At 43.9% G+C, this 26,124-nt stretch overlaps 1 protein-coding gene across 1 annotated transcript; it reads right to left on the bottom strand.

Moving 5' to 3' along the window:
* Positions 1–132: 132 nt before the first annotated feature.
* Positions 133–26,124, bottom strand: LOC127003024 (cell surface glycoprotein 1-like). Its single transcript, XM_050869383.1, has 2 exons — positions 26,064–26,124; positions 133–6,183 (listed from the first exon to the last, which is right to left on the bottom strand). The coding sequence occupies exons 1-2, from the start codon at positions 26,079–26,081 to the stop codon at positions 2,344–2,346; spliced, it is 3,858 nt and encodes a 1,285-aa protein (XP_050725340.1). The 5' UTR covers positions 26,082–26,124; the 3' UTR covers positions 133–2,343.

The following is a 26,124-nucleotide window of genomic DNA, read 5'->3' as shown; positions in this document are numbered from 1 at the left end:
TGTTGTGAAGAGAACCTGCGCGGCTTAAAACCTCTGAAAACATTTTCTTTTATAACAAATATTCCAACCAACGCCATTGCCACAAGGGGCCCACGGGTGACCGGGAGGGGAGATGGGGTAAGTAAAGGAGTGTTAAATAAGAGTTCTTTATTATGGAGACATGCAAATCAGACACCTACGTATGTTACAGCTTATGTACAGAACCCGGCGACACACTTCACACATGGAGGTCTTTTGTATTTTTATTGTAGTACAAACTACGCTGTTTTAGTTTTTTCCTATCATTTATTTGTCCAGGCATTCATATCATCAACTTTATCAATGGATTTCCTAGGTGGCATTTGTTTTATTCATTGGCATAGCCTAGTACCCAGTTTGTATAATTTATTTATGACATTTTTCTTCATCCTTTTTTTCCCCTTTATATCCTCCTAGACATAAATATCACCAACTTTCTCAATACATTTTCTAAGTTGCTGTTTATATAAATATATATATATATATATATATATATATATATATATATATATATATATATATATATATATATATATATATATATATTTGTAGCCTAATATACTCCAGTTTATATAATAAAAAGGATTTTTTCCTTTCTCTTTTTCATTTTTGTTTACCCATATCACCGACTTTTGAATTTCAGTATACATTTCCTAGGAGGTAGAGTCTTTTGTATAAATCTCCGTAGCCCATTAATAATGTAATTCTGAAACTAAGGGAATGTATTATTTTTCTTTCTCTTTCTATCTGTACTATATAGTTGAATTTCTTTTCGTTGGCAATCTTGTCTAAATCCACGTAGCCTAGTACACCAGTTTTTATGAATTGTAATTCGTAAGGTTGTAAAGATTATAGAGGTGTTATTAAAACAAGTCTTAAAACAGTGATCTTAAACATATATACATAGCCTAGCATTGTTTGCATATAAAGGATAGGTTATAAACAAACAAGGGGCTATTTTGTTTTCGTTCTGTCTATTGAGGTGTGTGTGTGTGTGTGTGTGTGTGTGTGGTTAGGATTTTCATAACCATAGTCTTTTTCTCTCTGATTCTGCTTCGCTCATTGTCAGATCGAAGTCCAATGGAATGATGTTGATAATTGTGAAAGGAACTGCGCAATTATTATGATTTTTTGCCTATTGTTGAGGTAAACTGAAGAAAACAGGCAGTAAATTTTCTTCCTTTTGCTCTCTGTTGAGGTGAAGTTGAAGATTAAGAAAAAAATGCATATATTTTTCTTTTGTCATTTGTTTTGTGGCGATAATTTTGCATTTTTTTTTATTACTATTTTATTGGCTATCAAGTGGATCAGAGAAGGGAGTGTCTGGTTGACAAAAAAATCTAAAAATTGAGGTAGTGGAAAAAAAGCTTGCTGTAATTGTTTGTTTTTCTCGTATGCGTGGAAGCAGATTATTTACAGCGGCCAGAGGTGTGTGTGTGTGTGTGTGTGTGTGTGTGTGTGTGTCAAGTGCTTCGTTCAGGTTTCATTAGTGCTTCGATTCCATGCTTCTTTACTTTTGTTTTCTTTCCCATAAATCTAGCTTGTTATATTATTTATTTTATTTATTCAGTGTGCGGGTAATATTTTTGTTTGTATGAGTGCTGTGTGTTGTCTTTTCTTCTATTTCTTTTCTTCTTCTTTATAATCATAGTCGTGTTCTTGTCTCTTTTGCCGCTTAGTTTTTTTTTATAACCCGTTTAGGATCAAGTTCAGTCTTCTTCATTTTCTTCTTCTTCTTCAGGACCTCCATGTCTTACGTATGTTCCGTGTTTATTTTATTTACGTGTAAACTCATGGCTTTTGAGTTACGAAGATGATCTCCATCCACCCTTATAGCCTAGTGAGAGAGAGAGAGAGAGAGAGACGCCACGTATATGTTACATTTTAACTATAATATATAATAATAACACCGAGCATTTAGACGTGACACTTAACAGACATTCTTAACGACCTAATTGGGATGATTATGTAATAGTAAAAAAAAAGATAAAAACAAACAATATGGGAAACACAAATATATGGCATTCCAGGCCTTAAATGGCTAACTTTGTATAGGGTCTAGGAGGAGGAGAAAAAAAGGGGTTTAAATATGACCCCCCCCTCAAAAAAATCCCTAAATTGGAAAGTACCCCAGAAAAAAAAGAGATTAAAAGGGGACCCCGTTTTTATATACCCTTAACAAAACACCCTAGATTTAAGGTGTGGGGAGCCTGAGCCCTTTCTTTTTTCTACCCATTTATCCTTCTTCCCTTCTTTTCCTCTTCATTTTTTCTTCTTCAAACACCCTTCTTTCCTCCTCCTCCTTCTCCTCCTCTTCTCATAATTTTAGAAACTCAAACTAAAATCTGAGAAAAATCGGTCGAACTCATTCGTCGCCGTCGTCTTTTGCGGGCTGTTGATGACCAGGCTTCCAGTGGGCACGGGGGGGAGGGGGTTGAAGCTTGAACTGAAGGTCGGGAGCGGGATACCAGGCTGCGTCCTTTGTACCTGTGACACTTGTTGAAACTGCGGGAAGGAGTTCACCGCTGGTCTCGTAGGGAGCGGTGCAGGGCGGGGCGTGTGCTTGATCTGCTGCCTCTGCGTTGGGAAGGCTGGTACAGGGGCGGCGGCCTGGGCTGTGGGGGTACCTGGGGCTTGGAAATGTGATGCAACTGCATTCTGGGACTGGAATGGTCTAGGGGCTGGCTGCGGGGAGCTTGGAATCTGTGGCTGGGGTTGGAATGGTCTGACGGATGGTTGGGGTTGTGGCTGCGGCCGGAATTGACTGGAAACGGGCTGCGACTGTGGGCGGAATTGACTGGATACTGGTTCTGACTGTGGCCGGAACTGACTGGACACTGGTTCTGACTGTGGACGGAATTGACTGGAAACTGGTTCTGACTGTGGCAGGAACTGACTGGAGACTGGTTCTGACTGTGGCCTGAATTGACTGGAGACTGGTTCCGACTGCGGCCGGAACTGACTGGAGATTGTCTGTGAGGGTTGTGGCTTGGGCTGTACCGGTCTGGAGGTGAAGTGTGTCGGGGCCTGGAAGTGGGATATGGCGGGGCGGGGGGCCGGGGCGGGGGTGGGGGCGGGGCGGTTGACGGCCTGGATCTGTATGGGCTGGAAGGAGCGCGGGGCCTGAGAGGGCGGCAGGGGCTGGGCGGCCACGTGGACGGTCCTGAAGGTCCCGAGTTCGGAGTCAAAGACGAGCTGCTGCGCGCCCTTGTTGCTGGTGAGCGTGAAGGAGCCGTCGTCGAAAGCCTGGGAGGGGGGCGGCGGGGGTGGGGGCGGCGCAGGGGTGGTGGTGGGTGGGGGAGGGGGTGGAGGGGGTCGTCGTGAGGTCACGTGCGGTCTCGGCCTCTTGGTCACCGGGGCGGTCCTGACGAGGGACTGCGTCGCGGGGAAGAACGGTGCCTGGGTGACGGCGAAGTTGTCGAACAAATCACCGAATTCGTTGTCGAAGTTGAAGGCGATGGGCTGCGCTTGGGGCTTCGGCTGCTGCTGGTGCTGGGTGTCGAAAAACTGTTGTGGCGGCTGGGGCTGCGTGACGAAGGCGGGTTGGGTGGTGGGCGTGGGCTGCGTGGCCACGGGTTGATGCACCTGTTGCTGCGTCTGGGTGCCGCTGCGGGAACGGCTGCGGGAGCGGCTGCGCGAGCGGCTGCTCGTCCTGCCGCGAGAGCTTGCCGTGGGGGTGGCGTGGCCCAGGCTGGGGGCCTGGCGGAAGGAGGCAGGGGTGGTGAACCTGTTGAAGGAGGGGGGCGTGGTGAAGTGCTGCTGGGTCTGGGGGGTGGCAGTCTCGGGGGCCGGGGTGACGAAGATGGGGGCCTGGGATTGGAAGACCGGGGTTGGGGGCGTGAAGAGGGGTGGGGCTTGGGTGAAGGTGGGGAAGGACGGAATCTGGGGGATGTCGAACGCCCGCGACTGCTGCTGCTCCACGGGGCGGCGGCGACTGCCGGTCCTCACCACGGGGCGTTGCTCTTCCTGCACCCGGGAGTGCGCCACGCGGCCCTGGGGGCGGCGGCGGCGCTCGGGGCGCACCACGCGGCTTAGCTCATCTTGTGTGAGCTGCCGCTCCACCGTCTGCTTGTGAAATTGTTTGTTGAGGGGCAGCGCCTCCTCCTGCACCGGGTCCTCGGGGGCGTTGGGGTCACACTGGTTGCCGGACGTGTAGGTGAACTCCCGCCGCGTGCCTGTGGGGTCCACGTAGCCGTACTTGCCCGTCACCACGCAGTCCGGGCCGCGACGCTCCTCCTTGAAGGAGCCATCCGCCGCCTCGTAGCCGAACACGTAGGTGCCGTCCTCCTCGTGGTAGGAGTAGCGGTCGATGGTGGGCACGGCCGGCTCCGTGGCGCGCTCGATGCTCACCCGGGGCGCAGCGGGAGCTGGGCGCGGGGCTGGGCGCGGGGCTACGGGGCGTGGGGCTACAGGGCGAGGGGCTGTAGGCTGCGGGGCTGCAAAGCGCGGGGCTGCAGGGCGTTCGGCAGGGGCAGGGCGGACCACCTTCACGCGTCGGCGGGGGGCTCCGTCGAGGGCCTTGCTCTGTGCCCTCAACCTGGGGGGCGGCCTGACCCTTCTGGGCTTCTCGGTGGCTGGCCTGCTCTCCTCCTCGGCGGCCCTGTTCCTGTCCAGCTCCTGCAGGATGGTCTGGATCTGCTGCGTCACGTCAAAGTCGATGGTCGGGGGTTCCTTCTTCTCAGCCGCCTTGCCCTCCGCCTTCTCCTCGCCCTCCTTGCCCTCGGGACTGGGCGGCTGCTGCTGCTTGCCGCCGGGGCGCGGGCGCCGGCGTTTGATCACGGGTCGTGGCTGAGGCAGCTTGCCCACCGGGCGGGGCTGCGGGGCCTTGCCTACGGGGCCCGGAGGAGGCAGGGGCGGCCGCTTGATGGTCGGCTTTTTGTCATCAGACTGTGGCTGCGCTGGCTTCTTTTCCTCATCCTGGGGCTGCGGGGCCATGTTCTTGTCTGTTTGGGGCTCCGAGGGGTTCACGTCGCCGGACTGGGGCTGGCTGGCCGTAGGGGGTGGGGGCGGCGGCCGCTTGATGGCGGGTGATGGGGGTGCGGGGAGCTTGTCGCCTGCCTGGGACTGCGGGGGCTGCATGATGAGCTCTTGGGGAGGCCTCCTACCACCTGATTGCTGCGGCGGGCGCCTCTCGCTGACCTCAGACTGCGGTGGACTCCTGCCGCTGGGCCTGGCCTGTGAGGGCCTCCTGCCGGTGGGCTCAGCTTCCACCGTCTGCCTGTCGCTGGCCTCGGCTTGTGCTGGCTGTGTCCTCTGTCCCCCAGGCCTGACCCGTACCCGCCTCACGGAGCTCTGGGACTGAGCGGGCCGCTTTGTGGCGTGGGGTCCCGCTGGCCGGTCCTCGGAGGGCTGGCTACTCAACAGCTGCAGCGGCTCCTCGGGCTGCTCGAGCTCCGTTCGGGTCTGGCTGGGCCTGAAGGCGGGGCGGGGCCGCGCCTGCCGTTCGTGGGGGACGTCAGGGATGGCCGGGATGGAGGCCAGGATGGACGGGATGGCCGGGATGGACGGGATGGCGGGGATGGCGAAGTCAGGCAGCGTGAAGGGGTTGCGGGGCCGCTGCGGGCGGAGGTCGCTCAGCCGAGGACGCTGAGCCTCGGCGGCGTCTGTCTCACTGGGGAGCTGCTCCTCATGCGGGGCGTCCAGCGGGGCCTCGGGGGCCTCCTCCAGGGGCACCTCCGTGGCGGGGAAGTCGGTGGAGGCAACCTCCAGGGCCGGCAGCTCCGTGGCGGTGTCGAACTCCGTGAGGGGCTCCCCGCCCTGGCTGGCCACGGGAGCAGGGGCGACGGTCTGGGACAGCAGGCCGGGTCGGAAGGTGATGGGCTCGGGCGCCAGGCCGTGGGAGCCGCGCCCTCGCTGGCGGCGCTGCAGCGACGCCTCCTCCTCCAGGGCCGCCGCCTCGCCCTCGGAGAACACCGGCTGCGGCACTAGCGAGGGCGGCACCGCGGCCTTCACGCGTGCCGGCGGCTCCTTGTCCAGCGGCTGTAGTTCGGCCTCGGCGAGGGCTGCTCGCTCCGCCGAGGGCGTTCGTTGGCGGCGGCGGGCGAGCAGCTCCTCCTGGGCCACCGCGTCGCCACTCCGCGCCCTGGCGGCCAACTCCAGGAACTTGGCCCGGGCACGCTGCCGCCGCGAGACCTGGCCGCCCGCCACGGCCACCAGCAGCAAGATCTGCAACGGGGGACAGGGGTCAGTGTGTGTGTGTGTGTGTTGTCATCGTGATAGGGAAGCCATTGCGTAACCCCAGAGTCGTGTAGTGTTCCCGACATCCCCGAGTAGATACGTTATCGTCGTTGGTGCCACGCGGCTGTATTGAAGGTAGCAGTGTTGACCTCTGAGTGTTACGCTCGTATAGGGTATGTTCTGTGTTGCACTGAGCGGACGCTTGGTGAGTGTTGCGTCAGTCTACGACTCTACTTGATTGTTTAATGACAGGCCTGCGTCGCGGCCTTGCGCTGAGAGCCGGCAATGGACAGCAGTGTTTTGCGGGCTAGACGCGGCCTAACAGTTACCGTGCAGGCTGCATTGATTTTTTTGCTGCGCCAAGGCCCACCAAGGCCCACGCGCCCCGTTAGCCACGCACCCGTCGGTAGCCCGGGGCACTGCGCCGCGCCCGCGTGTTATTAGCGGTCGTGGCATTTTCATCATGGCAGTTCTGACGCCTCCTGGACTCCCGAGCACACACGCCATGAGCAGGACTAACATTTTTTTTCTGTAAAGTGCACGTTTATTATTAGTAGCAACTTACGGGTTTATTTTTTAGTAACGCACGGGTCTATATTTTTAATAACGTATGGATTTGAGTTTGTCTTTGTTGTTGTTACGGGTTTGATTTTGTAGTAAGGTATGGAATTATTTATTTTTTGCATTTAAATAACGTAGTGGTTTAACTTTTTTTTTAATAATGCACGGGTTTATTTATTTTTGCTCTTACGCTTAAAACATAAATTTTGCAAAGATAGGACACAGCCTTTGTCCTGCTGATGAAGAAACAAAACGGAAGAGTTCTGTAGCCTGATAAAGCTGTTTTGTGTGTTAGATGTTAGAAATATCATCGTCATCATCATCAACCTCTTCATTATCATCATCAAATCGTGCTTACCAAAGTCTGTTTCATTTCGTCTGTCCACCAACTAAGCGGGAATTTTGATGGCTGTGGCACCTGCGCATTTCTAGTTCGTGAATACGTGAAAATCAATTGCTGTGATAGACATTCGAGCTTATTTTTCTATAATATATTTGAATGTTCATGTGTACAAAAAATAACTCAGTCATTTGCATCAATACCTAACCTAACATACAAGCACACGGAAAGACAAGCTTACATTAAATAACATAGTTACATCATGCTCGAACGATCTATGGTTTTTCAAAATCATTGACAAATAGCTCATCTCAGGTATATAATATATTTAAAAACTTCTGGCTCTGAAAGTGCAAATAAAAGGTATCTTAATAATTTACTACATGTAAATAACGGTTAATAATCGAAATAACATGAAATAATAAACAATAACTGTTGGATGCGATGCTAGGCTATTTCGCATATTAGGCTACCCATGTTATTTACATGCAACACTTCAACATTCCTTATGTATAGACACTTGCAGAGTCGTATGTCACTTTATGTACCTGAATTGGATGAAATATGGGTATCTGAAAGGCTATAAGTCGTTCGAGTATGATCAGACTATACTGTTTGATATACAAGCTGTTCTTTTGTGTGCTTCTATGGTATATTATCGATGCAAATCGGCATGTTTGCGGTTTATATAAGATGACGAGTTTTTTTTTTTTTTTTTTTTTTTTTTTTGTATACACAAACATTCAAATACATCACTGAATACATAAAGTTGATCGTCACATAATCTCAAACTAACAATGCGCAGGTGCCACATCTACGTTCACGAGTGGACAGACGGAATGAAACGGAATATACTACTACTACTACTACTACTACCACTACTACTACTACCACTACCACTACTACTACTACTACTACTACTACTACTACTACTACTACTACTACTACTACTACTATTACTACTACTACTGCTATTACTACAACTACTACTGCTACTGCTACTACTGCCACTACAATTACTATTACAGCTACTACTACTACTACTACTACTACTACTACTACTACTACTACTGCTATTACTACAACTACTACTACTACTACTACTATCTGACAACATATATCATTATTGACTCTCTCTCTCTCTCTCTCTCTCTCTCTCTCTCTCTCTCTCTCTCTCTCTCTCTTTTTGCAGCATCTAAGGTCAAAGGTCAAGATCAAAGAAAAAACAAAGCAAAATACTCACTTCCGCATGTCACGCCCTCACTCACTCACTCACTCTCTCTCTCTCTCTCTCTCTCTCTCTCTCTCTTTTACGGTAGAGAGAAGCGTGAGAAATCAATTAAGCTTAGTGACCAATATAACCTTGTTTTGATCTCTCTCTCTCTCTCTCTCTCTCTCTCTCTCTCTCTCCTAATAATATTCCCTTATATAGAAAACGCTAATCAGAGTACAAATATCACCACCTCCAATAATAATAATAATAATAATAATAATAATAATAATAATAATAATAATAATAATAATAATCAGAGGACAGGTGTGCACGCATACCTGCCTGCTGGGTGTGGTTATATATACCCTCCAAGGATGCTGGGGGGAATTGGGGGGAAGTTGGGGAGGGGGGAGGGGGGAGGGAGAATGCGGAAGGGAAGCAAAGTCTGTCTGTCTGGAGGGTTCATAAAAGAAGAGGGAAAAAAAAAAACTAAGTAGAAGGAAAAGTAAAAGTGATTCTGAATTTAAAGGTGAGAAATATCTGAATGTAAAGGAGGTTATAAGGATGGCAGGAATGTTTAGTGTGTGTGTGTGTGTGTGTGTGTGTGTGTGTGTGTGTGTGTGTGTGTGTGTGTGTGTGTGTGATATTTTCTTTGTCATTCTTTAGCATTTTTTGTGCTTGCTTTTTCTGGCCTTAGATTCTCTGTGTGTGTTTTTGTACATGATTTTTCTTTCTTTGTCTATCTTTAGCTTTTCTTTCATGTGTGTGTGTGTGTGTGTATTTACCTAATTGTAGTTTTACAGGGCCTGGGCTTACGCTCGTGTGGTCCCGTCTCCTTATCTGTATTTGTCCAACTTTTCCTCAAAGCTTTGCACACTCTTCGCCGATACTACATCCTCACTTAGTCTGTTCCAAACCTCTATATTTCTTTGTGGGAAGCTATATTTCTTTATGTCTCTCAAGCATCTTCCTTTCCTCAATTTTTTACTGTGTCCTCTTGTGTTCCTGGTGTTTATTCCTCTTTTAGTAGTAACTCCTCATTATCTACTTCTTCCATGTGTGTGTGTGTGTGTGTGTGTGTGTGTGTGTGTGTGTGTGTGTGTGTGTGTGTGTCGCAGATAATTTACTAATATATATATAAAAAAAATACGAACACGAAAAAGAAAGGATAAACACGCGTAAAATAAATTGCAAAATATTCTTAAGTTGGTAAAAGTGACATGGGAAAGAAAGATAGGGAAGGAGGGAGGGGAGGGCGGGGAGAGGGAGGAATGGAGGGGAAAAAAGGGAAGAAAACAACAATCGCAAGCTAAATACTGACTGTCTTAACTGACATGAGAAAGGTAGGGAGGGGGTGGAGGAAAGGAAGGAAGAAGAGGGGGAGGAAGAAAATCAGGTAGGGAGAGGGGGGGAGAGGAGAGGGAAGTGGGGAGAACATCAGATGAGGAAGGAGGGATGGTCGGGGAAGGAGGAGGAAGAACATCAGGTAGGGAGAGGGGGGGAGAGGAGAGGGAAGTGGGGAGAACATCAGATGAGGAAGGAGGGATGGTCGGGGAAGGAGGAGGAAGAACATCAGGTAGGGAAAAAGGAGGGGGAGGGCATGGAAGGGAGGGAGAACGTTAATTAATGAGGTAGGGAGAGGGGGTGAAAAGTTGGAAAGTTTCGTTTAGTCGGCGCAACATCTGTGGCCATATGCCGGAGGGAGACAGAAGGGGAAGGAATTATAGGAGAAGGCAACAGATCCCAGGTGACGGGACACAACCCCCGATTAATACCTGGTACCCATTCAGGGAGAGGGGGGGGGGGAGAGGGGGACGTGAGAACAGTATCAGGTAAGATTGCAGAAGGGGAAGGGCGGGGAAAAGGGAAGAGTATCAGTTAGGGAGGGCATGGAAGTAAGGGAGAACATCGATTAGGGAGGGAGGGGAAGGAGTGGTAAGGGGGAGAACATCAGGTATGGGTGGAGGGAGGGGGTTCTGGAGGGGAGTAGGGACATCAGATGAGAGTGAAGGGAACGCAGAAAGGGAGGGGAAGGAGTGTTGAAAGGGGGGTCATGGAGGGGGTTCTGGAAGGGAGTGGGGACATCAGATGAGGGTGGAGGGAACGCAGAAAGGGATTGGAGGGAGTGTTGAAAGGGGGGTCACCAGGTACCGAACATCAGGTAAAGATCACCGTGTTCCCATAGGTATGCCCGACCGTGCTGTGTTACCCGCCTTTCCCGTAGATAACACCTGTCCACCTGTCAATACGAGGGCGTCACGTGACCAAGCTCTCTCACCTCTGTCCCGTTAAAGAGCGTGAAAGGCTGAGTGAGGGAACTTTGAAGGCAGGGAAGAAAGGAAATGTCAAAGCAAAAAAATGATGCATAAGAAAGAGAGTTGAAGGAGAAATGGATGTTAAATTGTGTGGTTCAGTTGCTGTGAGAAAGAGAGGTAGGGTGGGAGGGAGTGGAAGGGGGGAGGAAACACTATCATGAAGGGAAGGAGGGAGGGGGGGAGATGGGGAAGAGGGGGAGAACATCAAGAAGGGAGGCAGGGAGGTAAAAGGCATGGCAGGGGGAAGAAGGGAAGGGCATGTAATTGAAGGAGAACATCTGTGAAGGAGGTTTGATTTGACAACGAAAGGGAAGGGAAAATATTCGATCTTGTGAACTCATCCATTATGTTTGTAAATACTGACTTGAGGGAACTTTGAAGGCAAGAAAAAGAGAGGAAATGTCAAGGTAAAAAGAAAATGAACACGAGAAAGGCCTTGGAAGGGGAAATAGAGCTTGTCAAGTGATCTATCTTTGGAGGGAGGGAAAAGGGAAATGTTGAGGTAAAAGAAAGAACGCGAGAAAGTGATTTAAAGAGGAAAAAGATGTTAAACCGTCCATCTTGTTCGTAAATACTGACTTGATGGAACTTTTGAACACAGGGAAAGAGAAAGAGAAGCAAAAGAAAAAGTTGAAAGGGAAATAAATGTTGTTAAGTTGTCTATCTTGATTGTAAATACTGATTCGAGAGAGCTTTCAAGGTAGGAACAAGAGGAAATGTTAAGGTTTATATATGGCATTGAAAGTAAACACGAGAAAGATTTAAACGAGAAATAGAAGTTGTGAAGTTGTATATGTTTGTAAATACTAACCCACTGAAACTTAAAGGCAGGGAAAAAAGGATAATGTTACGGTTTCTGTATGACACCAAAAGAGGAAACAAGAGAAAGAAATTTGAAGGAAAAATAAATGTTGTTAAAGTCTCCATTAGATGTTGTGAAGGTGTATATCATGTTTGTAAATACTGACCCTATGAAACTTCTAAAGGCAGGGAAAAAAGGATGTTGTTAAGGTTTCTGAATGACACCAAAAGAGGAAACACGAGAAAGGGAGTTTAAGGAGAAATAAATGTTCTTAAAGTCTCCATTATAACTTTGTAAATGGTGACTCGAGGAAACTTTCGAGTAAAGAAGAAAACGACGAAATGTAAACGTTTCTATCTGACACCAAAAGAGGAAAAAAGAGAAAGAAATTGGAAGGAGAAATAAATGTTGTAAAAGTTTCCATTATACTTGTAAATAATGACTCGAGGAAACCTTTGAAGACAAAAAAAAAAAAAAAAGAAGGAAATGTTAAGGTTTCTGTCTGACGTTGAAAGATAAACACGAGAAAACGATTTGAAGAAGTAGATGAAGAGTAACACTTTCCATCTTTCTATCTTGTCCATGTTAACTGGAGAGGAGAGAAAACAATAGAAAGTGGAAGAGCGTAAGGTGGTTTAATAGACAAATAGCTAGAGAGACAGACAGATAGATAGATTGATACATAAACAGATGGATACAATTATGGGCAGATTCTTAAATAGGTAGGTAGAGAGAGAGAGAGAGAGAGAGAGAAGTTAATTTCAATACCGAGTCACTATCACCTTCACAACCACCAACGACAACAACAACAAAAAAAAAACTTCATTTCCCACGCCAGACTTGAAAACGAAAACCGGTTATCACACGAGAAGTAACAACATCACACGCAGTAGTAGTAGCAGTAGTAGTAGTAGTAGTAGTAGTAGTAGTAGGAACAATGAGCAGAGGAATGAGGAACAAACGAAAGATGAAAAAAAATAACAATAGGAAGAACAAAATTAATTAAGGTTTTGATTGAGCGAGAGAGAGAGAACAAAGTGAGATTGAAAAATAAAACTTTTGACTCGTATCGTGACTCAATATATTTTTTTCACACACTAGCCTCGACCTAATGCAATGGTAGAAAAAAAAGTATGAAGGAAAGAAAGACAGGCTGATATTGACTCTAGTACAGGAAGTAATACGGGTTAGTTTATAAGGAAGTAGAGTTTGTTGATTGATAGAGAATGTAATACGAAGGGAAGAAAGTGGTATTAGTGTTGCTGTTTGAGAAGGAAAATGATAAGAATAGAAGAAGAAAAGGGAAGAATGGTGTTTGAAATAATATAGTTTGTGAATTTGTAAAGAATGTGAAGGGGAAAAAAGTTAAGTTGGTGTTTCTAAATAAAAAGGAAGTTGATGAAAATTAGGAATGGTGTTTGAAATAATATAGTTTGTGAATTTGTAAAGAATGTAATATCAAGGAAAGGGAAAAAAAAAAGCTATGTTGCTGTTTCTGAATAAAAAGTAAGTTGATAAAAATTAGAAATGGTGTTTGAAATAATATAGTTTGTGAATTTGTAAAGAATGTAATATCAAGGGAAGGGGAAAAAAATTATGTTGGTGTTTCTGAATAAAAAGTAGTTTGATAAAAGAAGAGTAAAAAAAAAAAAAAAGGAGAATTAGGAATGGTGCTTGAAATAATATAGTTTGTGAATTTGTGAAGAACGTAATATTAAGGGAAGGGATCAAGAGTTATGTTGCTGTTTCTGAATAAAAAGTAATTTGATAAAAGAAGAGTAAAAAAAGAAGAAAAAAAGGAAAATTAGGAATGGTGTTTGAAATAGCAGAGTTTGTTTATTGATGAAGAATGCTATTGGACGCGAAGCTGCAGGTTAAGAAGGAAAGAGAGAGAGAGAGAGACGGACGTTGGTGTCAGTACAAGAAGTAAAGTGATTGGCCTATTTTTTAACTTGTTTGAATAAAGATATCACAGTACGATAACTTACTTCTATTACTGTATCTTTCTTTTCTTTCTTTCTTTTCTTTCTATCATTCTTTCTCTCGTTTGTTCGTTCGTTCGTCCACCCGTTCGTTCTCTTCACACACACACACACACACACACACACACACACACACACACACACACACACACACACACATACTTTCTCCAAGGTCTAGCAAAGTGGAGGAGGAGGAGAAGGCGAGAGGTAGGCAGGGCGAAAGATGGAGAGAGGAGGAAGTGGAGGAAGAAGAGGAGGTGGAGGAGGAGGAATTGGCATTGACTCCTCCTCCTCCTCCTCCTCCTCCTCCTCCAGTCTTCCCTTTCACCCCCTTTGCCCCTCCCTTCTTTCGGTCCAGGAGAAAGTGACTGTGCTCTACATCCCCTCCTCCTCCTCCTCCTCCGCCTCCTCCTCCTCCTACCTGGACGGTCCAGATTACTCTCCCTTTCGATACAATGCCCACCTGTTACTTCTCTCTCTCTCTCTCTCTCTCTCTCTCTCTCCATACACTCATTTAACTTTTTTTCTTTCATTCTTTTTCTTTATTTTCTCGTAAGTCACTTTTTCATATTGATTCTAGGATTTTCCTCCATATTATTTAACTTCTTTTCTTTCATTCTTTTTCTCCATTTTCTTGTAAGTCACTTTTTCATATTGATTTTAGGATTTTGTTTCATAATCGACTGTTTTCTTATATATATCGTTCACTTTCTTTATTAACTTTATCTTCTTCTACTCTTATTTATTCACGATGTATTTTAAGCTTTTTGTGATCATGATGGCAAGTTTTTCTTTAATACTACGACTACCTTTCATAATGCTTTCGTTTTGTTTCTATAATTTTCTTCCTCTTCCAGCTGCTTTATTTTCGACTTACTTTTCCTTTCAATTCCAGTCTTTTTATTCTCATCAATAATTTTCTTTCCATCTTAGTCGCATAATTTTCTGCTATACTCGTAATTTTCTTTTTATTCCAGTTGCTTCATATTCGTCTTTGTTTTTGTCTCCATCCAATCACTTCCTATTCTGGTGTTCATATTCATATCCACTTTTAGCTCACAAAATCCGGTACAGTTCCTCTTTTTTGGTGTAGCGGGCAGGTGTTTTTTTATAATGCTACCTCTCATAGTGCTTCAATTGACCTCTCTTTTTATCCCAATTTTTTTTAGCCTTCTATTACTTACTTTCATATGCACTTCTAGTTTAGCGAATTCACTAATATAAGGTTCCTGTTTGTGGTACAGCGGACAGATTTTTTTATAGTATCGCCTGTCATAGTGCTTCTGTTCACCGATCTGTCTCTTCTTATTACTTACGTATTACTTACTTTCATGTGCCCTTCTGGTTTAGCGAATTCACTAATATAAGGTTCCTGTTTGTGGTACAGCGGACATATTTTTTTTATAGTATTGCCTTTCATAGTGCTTCTGTTCACCGATCCGTCTCTTCTTGTGCAATTTCTTTCGTCTTCTCTAATATTTACTTTCATATGCACTTCTAGTTTAACAAATCCACTTTGGTCCCTGTTCGTAGTAAGGCGGGCAGATAGTTTTTATAGTGTATTGTCTCTCTCATGAGCTGTTAACCTGTTCGTAGTAAGGCGGGCAGATAGTTTTTTATAGTATTGCCTCTCATAGTGCTTCTGTTAACCTCTCTCCCTCTCACTTTTTTTTTATCTACATCACTTCATTTTGTATTTGTTTTCATGTACAATTTCAGCTTCGCAAATCCACTAAGGCCCCAGTTTTGTGTTGACGGGCAGGTGGTTTTTATAATACACCGGTTAACCCTTCTCTCCCTTTTCCTTTCTTTTCCCATTACTTCATTTTGTAACATTCTCTTCCACATGCACCGTTAGTTTGCAAAGTACGTTATGGTGCCTGTCTATATATAAGCGGGTGGATGACTTTTTATAATGCATCGTTTCATAAAATCCGTATTAACCTCTTTTTCTGTCTTTTCATCATGACAGTCTATTAACATTCACTTTCGCACGCTCATTTAGTCTACAAAACATATTACTTTATCTGAATGTATTGTATTTTTTTATAATGCCACCCCTTAAAGACCCAATTGTAAGCTTTTAACATCTTCCTCAATTTCCTATCATTCACTTCTTTATGCTTGAGTAGACCCGTGTGTGTGTGTGTGTGTGTGTGTGTGTGTGTGTGTGTGTGTGTGTGTGTTAGAACATCGATATTTACCTATTCACATCTTTCTTAACACTATCATTAACCTCGTCTAAACGCTTGGCTAGGCTACACAACACACTGACACACCTATATATGTAAATGCGTATTTGCGTATGCGCGTTTGCGTGTTGGAGCGGTCAGGTTTATGTTTATAGTTCCGCCTTTCATCTGTTTAACCTCCTTTTCGGCGCTCCACTTGACCGCCTCGCAAGTGGAGTGAACGGCTAATGTTTGCAGTGTTTTCAAGCGGAGTCAGCGGCGTGCAAAAAGGCGGAAAAGCGTCGGTCATTTGAGTGGTGAGTTTGAGAGCGTTAAACTGCTTCTTGTTATTCTTGTTGCGTCATTATGGGAAAGATTATTGCGCCATTACTTACGGGGAACGCCCATTAAAACTATTAGCTGCTATTACCGTTTCTGTAATCATCACTATTACCGTTCCACCTTTCTTTTATCATCATTCCGCCAGTGTTTCGACCTTTCCCGCGCTAAGAAATGTCACTTATTATCAATTAAAAAACAACTGCAGCTTCTAGACTCCTAAGATCGGATGAGGAATATTTAACGATTCTTCCACCTTTCTTTTATCATCATTCCGCCAGTGTTTCGACCTTTCCCGCGCTAAGAAATGTCACTTATCACCAACTCAAAAATACAACTGCAGCTTCTAGACTCAATTTCCTCACATATTTCACTTCCAGTTACTCTTTTTCCTCGTCCTGTTTGTGTCATACCGTTATTATCCCCCCCCCCTCCTCTCCCTCCTTGCGGTGGTCCAGTTGTTGCAAGTTAATGTCAAGGGCCTGCATGTTTGGTGTCTGTCATGGTTACCTGTGGGTGGGAATCGAACGTGGGTCTCATATCAAGTTATCTTCTGCACCAACCACTCTGTTTACTTGTCTGTTTTATTGTGTACCTATTGGTCTCCCTGTCTAACTGTCTATCTGTCTGTTTGTTCCTGTTTGTCCTTTTGTTATTCAGTCAATCAGTCAGTCTTAATTAGTCTTTGGTTCGCGTTGTTAGTCAGTCAGTTAATCAGTCAGTCAGTCAGTCAGTCAGTTAGTTAATTAATTTTTAGTTCACGTAGTTAGTCAGTCAGTCAGTCAGTCAGTCAGTTAGTTAGTTAATTAATCTTTGGTTCACGTAGTTAGTCAGTCAGTTAATCAGTCAGTCAGTCAGTCAGTCACGTTCTTAGTTAGTTGATTAAATGTCTCGTTCATTAAACAAACATTGAATTTCACTTCCGTATATTTTTAGACTCGAAACACACACACACACACACACACACACACACACACACACACACACACACACACAATGCTCTTCCGTTTTCTTCTTCTTCTTCTTCTTCCTCTTGTTAGTCTTCCTTTTTTCCTTTCAGTGACTTGGCGCCTTAATTTTCTCATGGGGTTCTTCCCTTTCACTTGCCTCCTCCTCCTCCTCCTCCTCCTCCTCCTCTTCTTCCAGTCATGTCTACAAATACGGCCCCATTTTAACGACTGTTTGTGTGTGTGTGTGTGTGTGTGTGTGTGTGTGTGTGTGTGTGTAAGGAAGGCAGACATTTTTTTTTTCATTGTTTTTATAGTTTTCATCATCATCATCATCATCATCATCATCATTACCACACAACAATAATAATAATAATAATAATGATAATGATAAAATATTTTCTTTGGGTGTGGCTTTCCTTCTTTTCTCCCCCTCCTTCTCTCTCTCTCTCTCTCTCTCTCTCTCTCTCTCTCTCTCTCTCTCTCTCTCTCTCTCTCTCTCTCTCTCTCTCCTTTTTATCTTCCCTTATCTCAATCCTTCCCTTCCTTTGTCCTTCCCTCCTTACCAAAACAGTTATCTTCCTCCCTTCCTCTCCCTTTTGTTCACTCTCCTTCTTTCCTTCCCCTCCTTCTCTCTCTCTCTCTCTCTCTCTCTCTCTCTCTCTCTCTCTCTCTCTCTCTCTCTCTCTCTCTCTCTCTCTCTCTCTCTCTCTCTCTCTCCCCTTTTTCTTTCTCCTTATCTGAATCCTTCCCTTCCTTTGACCTTCCCTCCAGTTATCTTCCTCCCTTCCTCTCCCTTTTTATTCCCTTTCCTTCTTTTCTTCCTTTCTTATCTCCCTCCTTCCTTCTCTCCTTTCTTCCCTTCCAAGGTAGTCCATTTACTCTCCCTCTCCCTCTCCTTCTTTCTCATCTTTTTTCAATCCCTCTTATTTCCTTATTTTCCTTATCTTTTTATTTCTTTCCTTCCTTTTTCCCTTCATTTTTTCATTTAATCCTTCCTTCCTCTCTTCCTTCCTCCTCCCTTCCTTCCTTCCTTCCTTCCTTCCTTCCTTTCTTTCTTTCTTTCTTTCTTTCTTTCTTTCTTCCTTCCTCCCTTCCTCCTTCCTTTCTTCCTTCCTTCCTTCCTTCCTTCCTCTCTCCCTCCTTCCCTTCCTTCCTCCCTCCCTCCCTCCTCCCTTCTATGACAACTATTTGAACCCTTTACTCCCTCCCTCCCTCCCTCCCTCCCTCCCTCCAGTTGCTACTTTTACTTGGGACAAACAAAAACAATGCCCCTTCTCTCCCTCCCTCTCCCTTTCTCTCCCTCCCTTCAGCCTTCTCCTCCCTCTCTAACCTTTCGCGGTTGGAGGGAGGGACAGAGGAAGGGAGGGAGGGAGAGAAGAATGCGGAGGAAGGTAAAGGAGAGAAGAATGAAAATAAGTGTGGAGGAAGAGAAGGAAGCAAAGGAGACAAATAAAGGGAGAGAGGAAGGGAGGGAGAGAAGAAAACGAAGAAAGTAGAAAGGGAGAAGAAAGAAGGGAAGAAAAGGGAGAAAATATAAAGGTGGAGAAAAGAGAGAGAGAAGGAGGAAAGAGAAGATAGAAAAGAAGGAAAGGGAAAGTGAACGGAAGAGGGGAGAGAAGGAAGGGAAGGGAAGGGAAGGGAAGGGAAGGGGTAATTACATCTATATAAGAATAAGTAAGAGAGAGAGAGAGAGAGAGAGAGAGAGAGAGAGAGAGAGAGAGTTTTTGTCATACACGTATATACTCCGTAGTGGCCTTGAGGAAGAGGAGGAGGAGGAGGAGGAGGAGGGGACCCAAATGTTAGTAGGTTGACTGGTCTCTGGTCTCCTTTCTCAATCAAGGAGAACCACACATTGAAGGGGAAAGTGAGGGGAAGGGGGGAGGGGGAGGAGAGGGGGGGGGTGAAGGTGAGTTTTTGGCCAGGAATGTGAGCGGTTATTTTTGTCGGTTTGTTGGTTCTGGTTTCGTTGGTGGTGGTGGTGGGGAAGAGAAAGGGGAGGAATAGGAGAGGAAGATGAAGACGGAAGAGAAGAAGAGGCACAGCTGTTGGAAGTTAATGGAAAAGGAAGGGAAGGGAAGGGAAGGAAAGGGAAGGAAAGGAAGAGAAAGGAAGGGAAGGGAAGGAAAGGGAAAGGAAAGGAAGAGAAGGGTAGGGAGGGGTAGGGAAGGAAAGGGAAAGAAATGGATGAGAAAGGAAGAGAAAAAAATGGAATGGAATGGATGAGAGGGGAAGAGAAGGAAAAGGAAGGGAAAAGAAGACTAGGGAAAGGAAGGGAAGGAAAGGGAAAGGAAGAGAAGGGAAGAGAAGGAAAGGGAATGGAAGGGATGAGAGGGGAAGAGAAGGAAAAGGAAGGGAAGAGAAGGGAAGGGAATGAAAGGGATGAGAGGGGAAGAGAAGGAAAAGGAAGGGAAGAGAAGGATAGGGAAAGGAAGGGAAGGAAAGGGAAAGGAAGAGAAGGGAAGAGAAGGGAAGGGAATGGAATGGATGAGAGGGGAAGAGAAGGGAAAGGAAGGGAAGGGTAGGGAAGGGAAGGGAAGGGAAGGGAAGAGAATGGAAGGGATGAGAGGGGAAGAGAAGGAAAAGGAAGGGAAAGGAAGGGGAGGGGAAGGATAGGAAAGAGAAAGATTAGGTTAAGGATAGGGACGAGAAGGAAAGAAAAAGGAGAAAGATTGAAAAGGGAAAGGAAAGGAAGAGGAAAAGGGTAAATGAAGGAAGGGGAGAGGAAGGAGAGAAAGGAAGAAAAAAATGAAAGAGGGGAACGAAAGGGAGAAAGAAGGAAGGCTTATTGATAGAAAAAGGGAAATGGAGGAGAAGGGTTAGAATATGTAAAGGGAGCAGAAGGGAGAGGAAAACGAAAGGGAGGGATTCAGGAAGGGGAAGCGAAGGGAAAGGGAGAGAAGAGGAAGACAGAGGAAGAAAAGAGAAAGGGAAACTAAATCGTGGTATTGATAGAAAGGGAAAAGAATAGGGAAGAGAGGGAGAGGGAAAATAAAGAAGATAAAGAGGAAAAAAAAGTGAGGAAAAGTAAATAGAAAGTAAAAGGAGAGAGGGAAGAAAGGGAAGGAGGGAAAATAAGGAGGAGGAGGAAGAGAAGAGAAGAGAATGAAGATAAAAAAAGAAGAGGAGAAAAAATAAGAGAAAGGGAGGAGCAAAGTTAGACTGCCTTAGGAGGAGGAGGAGGAGGAGGAGGAGGAGGAGGACGAGGAGGAGGAGGAGGAGGAGGAGGACGAGGAGGAGGAGGAGAGTGTAGGATGATGACAAACAGGTGTATACGCACTTACACACACACACACACACACACACGCAAGAACAAGTGGGCCAAATGTTAGATAACTGTACGTGTGTGTGTGTGTGTGTGTGTGTGTGTGTGTGTGTGTGTTTGTGTGTGTGTGTGTGTGTGTGTGTGTGTGTGTGTGTGTGTTAACAGGAACAAGGATTAGAAACAAAAGATTAAAATGATAGTATTGAGAGAGAGAGAGAGAGAGAGAGAGAGAGAGAGAGAGAGAGAGAGAGAGAGAGAGAGAGAGAGAGAGAGAGGAAGGGGGATATGTTATGCAAGTAATATATAACAAACACACACACACACACACACACACACACACACACACACACACACACACACACACACACGTACAGTTGCGTAGTGAGTCTGGTTCCTCCTTTCCTCCCCTCTTCCCTCCCTCCCTCTTCCCTCTCTCCATCCCTTCCCTCCCTTCCTTCCCTCCCTTCCTTTACCCTCCATCAATGTGGGAACGCCCTTCGCCTACGCCCTCCTCCTCCTCCTCCCCTTCCTCCTCCTCCTCCTCCTCCTCGGTTAAGACAGGTGGTAAAGGAAGAAAAAAATTACCCATTAACCCATAAAAGATTACTCTCTCTCTCTCTCTCTCTCTCTCTCTCTCTCTCTCTCTCTCTCTCTCAAGGCCAAGATTTCGAAAACAGAACGCAAAAAAAAAAAGTAAAAAGGTGGAAATAAGTTTCTCATGAATAATTCCGAAGATGTGGAAACGTGTCTGGAGGAGGAGGAGGAGGAAGAGGAGGAGGAGGAGGAGGAGGAGGAGGAGGAGGAGGAGGAATGATAAAGTAGAGAGACGAGGAGGAAATGTATGAGGTACTTGTGGATGTAAGAGGAGGAAGAGGAGGAGGAGGAGGAGGAGGGAAGGAATAAATGATAGGGGAGAGAAATGGAAGAGGCAAAGTATGAAGTGTTAAGATAAATAAAAGGAGGAGGAGGAGAAGGAGGAGGAGGAAGAGGAGGAGGAGGAGGAGGAGGAGGAGGAGGATTGAAGGTTGAAAAGCATTAAAATCTCTATTATGGTTTTGTCTTCTGCCACACCCATTTCTCTCTCTCTCTCTCTTAAGTGGCATGACCTTTTTAAATGGAAAATTGTCGTGTTATTTTATTAGATTTTTCGTTCTCATATTTTCTTTCTTATTCTCGTTTATTTTACTTTCGTTTATATTTTGTCGTGTCATTTAATTAACGGATTAATCGCCTGGTTGGTTGGTTGTGTAATTTAATGATTGTTTTCATTGCCTCGTTTAGTTTAGTTTTTTCAGTCACTCGTCTGCGATTTTTAACCCGGTAGCTGCGTGGATCTTGTTTCTTAAAGTTCCCTCTAAGCGAATTAATGAGAAAAAATCATCGCTTTCGTAATTTGTTTGATTGTTTTCATTGCCTCGTTTAGTTTATTTTTTTTCATTCATTCGTCTTCGATTTTTAACCCGGTAGCTGCGTGGATCATGTTTCTTAATTAAAGGCTCCACTAAGCGAATTAATGAGAAAAAAATCATCGCTCTCGCAAACCACATCATAATACATATCAACGCATTTGTGATCAGTTTATGCATCATCTATTTTTGGAGGGGTTTATATCATGGCAAAAATGTGGCCCGTCGCTGGTACACGGTAAAGCCACAAATTTGGCCCGTCGCTGCTACCGGGTTAAGTATGTAAGAGATGACATTATCACTAACTCGAAAACAAACGGTAGCTTTTATTCCTTTCTCCGCCCTGTTTGCAGTCCAATTCTTCGTTTTCTAAGTCAGTAAATTCAATCTCCATGTTTCAATATCTCCCTGTTTATAAGACGTCGTTATTATATCATTTCCAAACACAATGCCAGCTTATAAACTCATTTTTGTTATCGTTGTATTCAGATCTTCGTTATATAAGTAAGTAAATCTAACCCCCATGCTCCAAGCTCTCCCTTATAAAAATACGTCAGCTATCATCTTCTTCAAACACAACAGCGGCTTCTAAACTCTTCTTCGTCTTCTTTGTATTCCAAGGCTTCTTCTTCTAAGTCTGTAAATCTAACCCCCATGTTCCAAGCTCTCACTTATAAAAAGACGTCATCTATCATCCTCTTAAAACACAATAGCAGCTTCTAAACTCTTCTTCGCTTTCGTTGTATTCAAATCTTCGTTATATAAGTAAGTAAATCTAACCCCCATGCTTTCCAAAGCTCTCCCAAATAAAATCAGTTAAAACACAACAGCGGCTTCTAAACTCTTCTTCATCTTCGTTGTGTTCCAAGGCTTCTTTTTCTAAGTAAGAAAATCTAACCCCCATGTTCCAAGCTCTCCCTTGTAAAAAGACGTCAGCTATTATCCTCTTAAAACACGACGGCAGATTCTAAACTCTTCTTCATCTTCGTTGCACTCCACACATTTCACCTTCAATAACTGTTTCTTGGCGTTTCCTTCTTTGATGAACTTGATTCGTCCTCGTCCTGAGCTCAATAGGAATTAGTCTAAGGGCGCTCACTGCCTCTTTTCCGTTATCAAAAAAGTATATTTACCGTTACGTTGCATTCTTTATAAGCACTGAGAGAATGAGTAAGGAGTCTAATCATCGGAGTGAGATTACCTTTGGCAAGTCAATTAGCTTATACTGAGTGCCAGAATCGAAACCGTTAAGATAAGTGAATTGTAATACCAATTCAATTTCGTTCGTTCAAAGACTGTAATATATACCTACACACTTAGAGAATGAATAAGGAGTAACTCAAAGGAGAGATATTAATATTTGCAAGTTTTTTTTAGTTTGTCTTAGAATCAGTTGAGAGGAATGAGTTGTAATACCAATTCAATTTCGTTCGTTCAAAGACTGTTATATATACACTCTTAGAGAATGACTAAGGAGTAAATCAAAGGAGGGATATTAATATTTGCAAGTTCTTTAGTTTATCTTTAGAATCAGTTGAGAGGAATTAGTTGTGATACTGATTCAATTTCGCTCGTTCAAAGACTAATATATATATATACACACTTACAGAATGGCTAAGGAGTAAGTCAAAGGAGGGATATTAATATTTGTAAGTTTTTTTTAGTTTGTCTTTAGAATCAGCTGGGAGTAATGAGTTTTAAATACTGATTCAATTTCGTTTAACAAAGGCAATAGTAAGAAAATGACGGAGTGAAAATGATTGAGGGAGGGAGAATATGTAGATTATATTGAGGAAAATTAATTTAGTGTTAGAATCCGCGTCAGAACAGTTGAGGATATTGAGTTTGATACTGATTCAATTTCTTTCGTTCAAAGAGTAAATCAAAGGAAAGATATTAATACTAGCAAGTTTTTTAGTTTATCTTTAGAATCATCTGAGAGTAATGAGTTTTAAATACTGATTCAATTTCGTTCGTTCAAAGAGTAAATCAAAGGAAAGATATTAATACTAGCGAAGGAGTTTTTTTTTAAGTCCTTTAGTCTATCCTTAGAATCTACATCGAAACAGTTGGATGAAAAGTTATAACACTGATTCAATTTAGTTTCAAAGGCAATAGCAAGAAAAGGACGAGTTAAAACCAGCGAAGGAGATTTTGTAGATTATATTGAGGAAAATTAATTTAGTGTTAGAATCCGCGTCAGAACAGTTGAGGATATTGAGTTTGAGAATTTAGTTTTGTTTAAAGTGAATATTGAGAAAATAACAGTTAAAACCAGCGGAGATATATTTTTTTTCAAGTCCTTTAGTTTATTCTTGAAATCTACATCGAAACAGTTGGATGAAAAAAGTTATAACACTGATTCAATTTAGTTTCAAGAGACTGCTAAGAAAAGGACAAGGTTAAATTTAGCGAAGGAGTTTTTTTTTTCAAGTCCTTTAGTTTATCCTTCAAATCTACATCGAAACAGTTGGATGAAAAAAGTTATAACACTGATTCAATTTAGTTTCAAGAGACTGCTAAGAAAAGGACAAGGTTAAATTTTGTGAAGGAGTTTTTTTTCTTCAAGTCCTTTAGTTTATCCTTCAAATCAACACCAAAACAATTAGATGAAAAAGTTATAGCACTGATTCAATTGCGTTTTAAGACAATACTCAGAAAATGACAAAGCTAAATCCACCGAAAGGAAGTTTTTATTGAAGGCCGTTAGCTTATCCTCAAAATTAACACCAAAAGAATTACATGAAAACGTTATAACACTAATTCAATTTCGTTTAAAGACAACACCAAGAAAATGGCAAAGTTAAATCCAGCGAGGGGGAGTTTTTTCAAGTCCATTAGTTAATCTTTAAAAGCAAAACAGTTAAATAAAGTACGTAAGGTAATGATTCAATTCTGTAATTTCGTTTAAAGACAACACCAAGAAAATGACAAAGTTAAATCCAGCGAGGGGGAGTTTTTTCAAGTCCATTAGTTAATCTTTAAAAGCAAAACAGTTAAATAAAGTACGTAAGGTAATGATTCAATTCTGTAATTTCGTTTAAAGACAACACCAAGAAAATGACAAAGTTAAATCCAGTGAGGGGGAGTTTTTTCAAGTCCATTAGTTAATCTTTAAAAGCAAAACAGTTAAATACAGTACTTATGGTAATGATTCAATTCTGTAATTTCGTTTAAGACAACACCAAGAAAATGACAAAGTTAAATCCAGTGAGGGGGAGTTTTTTCAAGTCCATTAGTTGATCTTTAAAAGCAAAACAGTTAAATAAAGTACTGATGGTAATGATTCAATTCTGTAATTTCGTTTAAAGAGATTACTGAGAAAATGACAAAGTTAAATCCAGCGAGGGGGGAGATTTGTTTTCACTTTTATCCTTCAACATCAAAACAGAAGGATATTGTCTTGGGAGCAAAGTGGGAGAGCGATTCTTGGCCCAGCATCCCTTCACGCAACGAGATGAAAGAAAACCACAATGCCTCTTCCCGTTTTCCTTTTCATTCGAAGTGTGGTGGCGGTGGCAGTGATGATGTGGTGGTATAGTCTGTTCACTTAAGTCTGACCCAAGCTGACAACATAAACCAAAGCGTGTTCATAAGCACAGTGCAGATTAGCAGAAAGTGTTGCGTGAGATAAACACAAACAGAGGTTAAAAGAAAATTTGGAAGCCACAGCAGTAGCCAATCAGCACTCAGCTTGCAAACACGCTTATAGGTTTATGTTGTCAGCTAGGCTCGGACTTAACCCTATCCGATCTGATGTTTTCAAATTTTCGCGCTCGTAACACGTAGCATCGTACTCATTTATCTGAACAACGATAACGCTCATGAACACTACGTACTGGTACCGAATCAATAGTTTAAAACAATAATGAATAATGAGTGAAAAGAAGCTAGTGGAACGTTAAAAAAAAAAAATGGTTTACAAGGTGGTGAGGGGAGGCCAGATATGTACCCCCTCGGATCGGATAGGGTTTAGTGAACAGACTATAGTGATGGTGGTGGTGGTACTTCTCGCATCACTATACACACACAATACACCATCACCACCGCCACCACCATCACCACCGCCATTACCACCACACACGAGTCACTATACACAATGCTGCTGATGAGGACGATGACATATATTAGCGGTCATGCATGTTATTATCCCAGCCAGAAAGATTATTATAACATGCAAGACTAATTACGACCTCAACCTAATCACATCACCTTTTCCTTTTTCTTTTCTTTCTTTTCTCCCTTTCTTTCCCTTCATGCATTTTCCAATCCATCTTTTCTGCTCTCTTTCTTTTCCCTCTCACATACTTTCACTCTCACTGCTGAAAATAAGAAAAATGAACCACGTAGCAGAAGGATCAGTAGTAGCAGAAGCAGTAGTAGCGACAGTAGTAGTAGTAATAGTAGTAGTAATGGTAGTAGTAGTAGGAAGAGAAGAACGAGTAGTAGTTTTGCTTTTGTTGCTGTAGTAGTAGCAGTAGAAGTAGTAGGGGGGGGGAGGGGGGGCACACCACACACTCAGCTTACCAGGAGGGATATCCTCATGACGTCTGCGTCGCGTCACGGACACAACACGACTGCCACGCCC

Source organism: Eriocheir sinensis, chromosome 24, assembly GCF_024679095.1.
Source record: "Eriocheir sinensis breed Jianghai 21 chromosome 24, ASM2467909v1, whole genome shotgun sequence".
Lineage (NCBI taxonomy): Eukaryota > Metazoa > Arthropoda > Malacostraca > Decapoda > Varunidae > Eriocheir > Eriocheir sinensis.
Note: the sequence above shows the minus strand (reverse complement) of the source record. Positions and strands in the feature narration are given on the sequence as shown.